At 38.2% G+C, this 6,508-nt stretch overlaps 1 protein-coding gene across 1 annotated transcript; it reads right to left on the minus strand.

Annotated features, from left to right (window-relative positions):
• On the minus strand, positions 547 to 4,731 carry LOC18788062. The gene is made up of 6 exons (XM_007221418.2): positions 4,614 to 4,731; positions 3,863 to 4,185; positions 2,394 to 2,841; positions 1,725 to 2,023; positions 1,112 to 1,479; positions 547 to 807 (listed from the first exon to the last, which is right to left on the minus strand). Exons 2-5 carry the CDS (start codon positions 4,163 to 4,165, stop codon positions 1,135 to 1,137), a joined length of 1,395 nt encoding a protein of 464 aa, XP_007221480.1. The 5' UTR covers positions 4,166 to 4,185; positions 4,614 to 4,731; the 3' UTR covers positions 547 to 807; positions 1,112 to 1,134.

Genomic DNA, 6,508 nt, shown 5'->3' on the forward strand with positions numbered 1-6,508 from the left:
GCCGAAGTGCAATCCAATAACTCCCTAAAGTTAACCTACCAACAGCTAAAAAGGGATTACATAAAGCCTTTTTTTGGTCGCTAACCACTAGGAGATAATGATCATTTCATGCTTACCGGTAAATCCATATATAAGGCAGCTTAAAGGCTCATTTTCAGAAGATCGCGGAAATGGTACTATCATGATTAGCTCAGTTTTGATCTAGGGATTTCTACTTTTGATTGCCCCCCTCTTTTGGTTAGCTCAGTTTTGTTGCTCCCTCTAGAGCCGTTTGCATTAGGGCCAGTTTTTTCCTTTGTTTTCGGGGCTTAGCCCCCTTTTAACCAAAGGTGAACAGGTACTTACCGTATTGTAACAGGGTCGTACGCATCAGTACTCAAAACAAGTATAAAAACCTTCCAATCCTGGGAATTAAGGAAGATGAACAATTCTAACAAATGAAAAAAATTATTAGAACCCATCCAGGTGCCTCCCCTGTTCAACAGTAGGCAGCGTTGTGTTGCAGCGAAATAATTGAAAATTTCAACAACGGCATTCACATCGATGTACTATTAAGATGAAGAGTATCTACTTTAATTATAACCCAATGAATACTGTCAAAAATCCAAACACTACTAGCCAATGGAAATCATGTCTCACTTCTTTACAACAAGTTCTAAACAGAACTGAGTCACCATATTGCAAAACAGCAGCCGTACCACTCGATTAATGTGCACAATTCATCCCTCAATTTTAAATCATAGAAAACATGCTTACCTAGATTTGGTGCTCTCCTGTGCATACCGCTACATTACTCAGACCTGCACCCTGAAAAGTTTTCGGAGCGGAATTTAACTAGTGCTAAATAATCAAACAATAATCTGCAAACCACATTAACAATTCCAACATCCTAGTTCCCTAGCCAACCCAACACCCCCAAGATTCACAAATCGACATTCTGTGTGGTTGCTAAAAGCATTCTACTAAAATTTCAGCTCCGCATCCTTAAGAACCACGTTAAATAGTGTCTACCTTAGATGAACCTGGATATACGGGATATTCAACTTTTCGGCCAAAACATAAGGTAACAATTTAAATCCTTTTAAGTTGCCTGAAGGGTAAGACTACTCACCAAATGTAATTGCACTTAAACATTCAGTATCGACCGTAACCTCTCCCATAATCATCATGCCTCTGACGCTGGAACTCGCCAAAGTTGTCATGAGGCCTTGACGGATAATTTTCCATAGGGTTTGGGTATCTGCTCCTTGAATCCATAGCTAAACTGGCCCCGGCATAATGAGGATTGGCTGAGGAGCCATCATATTCATTATAATTCTGTGATTTATAACCACCAAAACCTGAAGTCGACATCTGCTGATTAACCTGTTGTTGATGCCTCTGGGCATCAATTTGAATAAAATCCTCCCACTGTTTTGCATGCATCCCCCTCAGGGTACCCAGTTTCTTCATGTAGTTCTCTCTCATTTCCCTAATCACCTTTTATCCGTATAATACAAAGTCAGATACCATAAATTTGTAAAAAGAGATCAAGCGTTTTAAAACAATTACGTTTGGTAAGAAAACAGGCACGGTAGCTGGAGATATACTAGACACAAGTTTTCCTTTTATGTTAAGAAAGGTATAGGATCGTCAAATACCCAATTATCACTTCAAGCAACAAGAACAGAATTAAAAGTGTTCATTCTATTTATATTTTTCGAGAGTTGTAAGGTAGTCCATACCTCACGATGTTTGTAATTTTCTTCATCTTCTTCCTTGTCACGAATTCTTCCAAGTTCCGTTGCCTCTCTTTTGTACTCCAATTCTAATTCTTCTAATGTCTGAGGGGTGGCAGAGTAATCAAACCGACGACCAGATTGCATATCAGATCCTTTTTTATCAGAATCCCACCCATCATTTCTATAAGTAGCCATGCTCTGATTATGAACATCGTATGAACTATATGAGTTTCCCATGTAAGGGGCACGGGCTGGAGAATTTGAATGGCTTGGACGACTTCTAGCTCCGTCATTACCATAAGCTTCATGAAATGAAGAGTATGTTAAGCACTTGATTCAAGATGCTAACGCAGATGTCAGCTTTAATTCAACATACTGTCTTATTTTCAGAGAGAAACGATCTGAGGCAAAATTTCTGGATATGCTTTCAGTAAATGATTTCATTTCCGAGACAACCCGATCAATTCAGACCCAAGTTACTTCAGAACTCTACGTAGTACACACAATTCTTGAGATAAGAACTTACCTTTTGCTGCAAACAAATGACAAGCAACAAGCCGATTCTTTCATAAATGGGAAAATTTTACAGACAGCAGGTAGGAAATTCTATGGGAACCTAACAAGCTACGAACTTCCTATATAGACCATAAACATACCCTATGCTGCCCCTACCTTGTGGAGAACCCCTGGAAAATTTCTGCATATCCTGACGTATACGGTCTTCAACAAACTTCTCCTGCCTGTGAAATCTTTGTTGAAAATGTGACCCATTTCGGGAACCAGAATGAGACCTCTGGGATTCAGAGCGTTGTAACCGTGAACCAACAGGACTTCGCTCAGATGACCTTGATCTAGTCATGTGAGAACCAGAACCATCTCTTTGCTCACCTTCCTCTCTAATCACTTTGTGCACAGCATCCACCCCCTTTCTTAATATTAACCTATCCTTGCCACTGACAATAATAAATTTTTCCTCCATCTTAATATTGCAGCCAATATCCTTTTCAATCCTGTCTATCACTTTCTCTGTGAAAAGTGATTTTACATGCTTTTCTCTAGCAGGTACCCTTTCCAAGAAATCTTGAGACTTGCGATTTGCTCCAAGCGTAGACGGACACCCCTAAAGATTTACCAAAATTCATTAGAACATATTTTATCATAAGGAAAAATAAAACCCTTCTCTTTCCATGAATATAATCACAATATAATTTTTTTATACCAAGAAATCCACCAATCCGCTTTTGCGGACGTAGCTTTGAAACTGGGGCCCCTCACTGAGCCATACAAGCTTTGGGAAGGAGGAAACATTAGCAAATAGCTAGATAGGTACCTCTGGGGGTTTCGAACCTCAGACCACATGGTAGCGCAAACCATGGGCCTGACCATTCCAGCTAAACCCCACGTTGGTAATATTTAGGAATACAAAGAACCACAAGCAAGTCTACACATGCTATGCGGTTCTATTAGTTTTTATGACCTTGCATAAATTTCTATCACGACTATATTTTTGCAATGAGGTTCATGAAGTACCAGTTTCTTTGAAGAAAAAATAGTGAGTCATTTTGGTGAAAATACTAATGTAACAGAAATATAGTGTGGAGAACAGAAGACACAAATCAAATACATAATATGACTAATAGCCACCAACCTAAGTGAGCTACAGCTTGATTAGCAACATAAACAAACAATGCCAATTGAAAGTAGCTTTGGAACACAGCTCATAGAGATATATGGAATCTGTTCTGTTCAGACAAATAAAACGATCTACCTGCCCAAGTGTATGTGCCTGTCGGGAAGTTTATTGGGGTGTGTGTGTGGGTGTGAGTATCAAGATGCAGAGATGGGATACCTAATTCCAGTAATAAACCTAAAACTCCGAAAACAGGGGTACCCTGAGCTAAAGTAGGTTACCAACAGAACTAGTATGTGTGGAAAATCTGAAAAGATACAGCATCAATCTATCTGAACTTGAAATCTAGCAGACCACAAATGTAAACTCTCGGGCAGAAGCTGCTTCCAATTACTAAGTCAATTACAAGATGGTCTGAGCTATTCCAATTACTAGAAAAGGTATTTTATAAATCAGCAATTGAAAAATAAAAGACGAAAAGTTTGTGTATGTGTGTGTGGCAAATATTTACCTGAGTAAAGTGACCTGGTTCCCCGCAGATTTTGCAAATCATTTCCTCTTCCTTCCTCTTCTTCCAGTTCCTCTCAGTAGCTTTTGACTTGGCCTCCCAAACCTTGGCTTCTCGGCTGGTGAAATCAGTTGGGACGGCGTTCGGGTCGCGAGTTTCCTCTTCCTCGTCAGACCCGGTAAGGGACCTTTTGTTTGGCTTTGCCCTATCTTGTGTGTTTGTGGCATTTGACCCAGGAGGGCCAGTGTACTCCTTGTATAGTTCGCTAAAATCATCATCAATATCAGGGTCTGGTCTCGTTTCCATGTAACTCAACGTTATGAACTCTAACATTGCACAACACAAACCAAACCTTATCAGTATCCTCCATAGCCATCAAATTACATAAGCAAGAAGATAAATAATGCATCTTTAAGACATTCCCAAACACCATCTTATTGAATATTGATACTGCAGTCCTATGAGGACCCAATTCCCAATCGATTAAGTTCACTTACTAAGCAAAACACTTTGGATTAATTTCTAAACAAAAGCAGCAATCAATGATAAAAATGATAACAAGCTCTGTTTTTCTGGGCAGACAATCTTCGTGAAAATTAATAAATAAATAAAGTTTTTAAAATCCACTACGAGATTATACAATAACATAATATGGCAAATTAGGGGCCAAGTGAATGCTTGAATGAATTACACAAGGGTTGGATTAAATCTGGTGTAAGGAAGGGTGTTTCTGTGGAAGAAACGAAAATGTTACCTGAAGAGTGAAGATAGTGGAGCCGCAAAGCAAAGGCTTCGAACGTCGACGAGGAGAAGCTAAGGCCTAGGGCTGGGTTTGTTATTAATCTCTGCTGCCGGCTGATGTTTCTTTGTTATTTCTAGATGTCACTCCTATTTTATTCAAATTCTATGTCCGCCCCAAAAATCCACTTTTATGTACTCTACAGTCAAATATGGATGAGTTTCACGTTTCACGTCGGACTAATCCATGTGTAGTGCTTTGGAATAATTATTTCCCACGAAAGGTTCTAGGTTTAATTCCTAATTATCATGTAATGTGTGTATATTTAGTATTCTATTGTCATACTCATAGTTACATTTTGGTCACTCAACTCCAAAAATAGCTGCAGAGATCCCCCAACTATCTATGGTATTGCATTACTAGTCTTTTTCGTCAAGTCTGTCTATTTTTCTGTTAAATCCATAGGTAAACTTGGAAATCCATTCCAAATATTTATAAAAATGAAATAACAAAAAATAAATAAGGGTTATTTGTAGCAATGGTCCCTCAACTATACTCGGAGTTACATTTTAGTCACTCAACTCCAAAAAATTGCTACAAAGGTCACTCAATTAGGTGTTATGTTGCACCATTAGTCCCTATCGTCAAGTCTCTCTAACAGTAGGGACTAATGGTGCAACACAACACCTAATTGAGTGACATTTGTAACTATTTTTGGAGTTGAGTGACCAAAATGTAACTCCGAGTATAGTTGAGAGACTATTGCTACAAAAAAAAACCCTACAAGTTACAACCTAATTACTATCGAACATATTTCCTTCGATTTGTAGGGTTTTTTACTACAATAATCCCTGAATTTATACTCGAGAGTTTCAATTTGGTTCTCAAACTTCATTTTTGGTCAATTTGGTCATCCAATTCTCCTAATTGTGCCAATTGAGTCGTTCCGTCACAATTTCCATTAATTTTAATCACGTGAATGGCACATGACATACTTTTTATGAGTAAATTAGATTTTTGGGAAGTTTGGGATTAATTAGTGTCAATGGCTAAATTGAGAGTTCTATTGAAGGGTTAAGGCTCAAATTTGGGGATTTTGCAGTTCTAAAGAAACTTTGATAGCTTCGAGTCTTGGCATAGGTGATGGTCGCTCTCATCTCCTTCACTAGCGGAAAAAGTGAGCCATTTGGGGTTGGAGGGGGTTAAAGCTCTCCAGGTACTTGGGGATATGTAGGTAAGTATTATTTCAAATTGACGGTTTTAACCTCAACTAGACAACCAAATTGACAGAATATTAAGGAATGACTCAATTGACACAACTAAGATAGTAGGATGACCAAATTGATCAAAAAAAAATTGAGGACCAAATTGAAACTTGAGTATAAGTTCACATATCATTGCAAATAAAAACACTGAATTTTACTAAAATCATTGAGTGAAAACAAATCAAAAACCAAACCCCAATACTTTTTTCTTTTCCATTTTTTCAAATTAGTTACCCAATTTCATAGCATACTAACATCCTTTTCATTTTACACCATAAAACCCACACATCCTTTTATAATTGTTAAATCTCAAACGTCCTAAAATTTATCATTTGGTCTCATTCTATTCCCCTTTGTTGATTCAGGGCTCATAATGCTTTTCCACGAAGTACTTGTGCTCATAAGTGCTTTGTTAGAAGCCCTTTTAGGGCTCATTTGGGAGTGATTATGGGAGAGCCAGAATCCTTTATAAGTGATTCTGGAGAGAATCACCTCCCATATGGTTCTCCATAAATCACTTAAGACCACTTAGGGCTAGTTTGACATTGTTGTGCTGTGAAAATAATCGTTGTCAGATTTGTTGAGAGAGAAATCAGCTATGAGAGAAAGCAGTTTGGCGTTTGGTAAATTTTTTGGTTAAAAGTG

The sequence above is a fragment of the Prunus persica genome, chromosome G3, assembly GCF_000346465.2.
Source record: "Prunus persica cultivar Lovell chromosome G3, Prunus_persica_NCBIv2, whole genome shotgun sequence".
Taxonomy (NCBI): domain Eukaryota; kingdom Viridiplantae; phylum Streptophyta; class Magnoliopsida; order Rosales; family Rosaceae; genus Prunus; species Prunus persica.

What these genes read in the sequence shown, in the direction of transcription:
- LOC18788062 (XM_007221418.2), bottom strand. Translation starts at nt 4,165, where the DNA reads ATGGAAACGAGACCAGACCCTGATATTGATGATGATTTTAGCGAACTA. An exon ending in AACCAGGTCACTTTACTCAG is followed by an intron (nt 2,842 to 3,862) that starts GTAAATATTTGC and finishes GTAAATCTTTAG; the next exon opens with GGGTGTCCGTCTACGCTTGG. An exon ending in TTCCAGGGGTTCTCCACAAG is followed by an intron (nt 2,024 to 2,393) that starts GTAGGGGCAGCA and finishes CATTTCATGAAG; the next exon opens with CTTATGGTAATGACGGAGCT.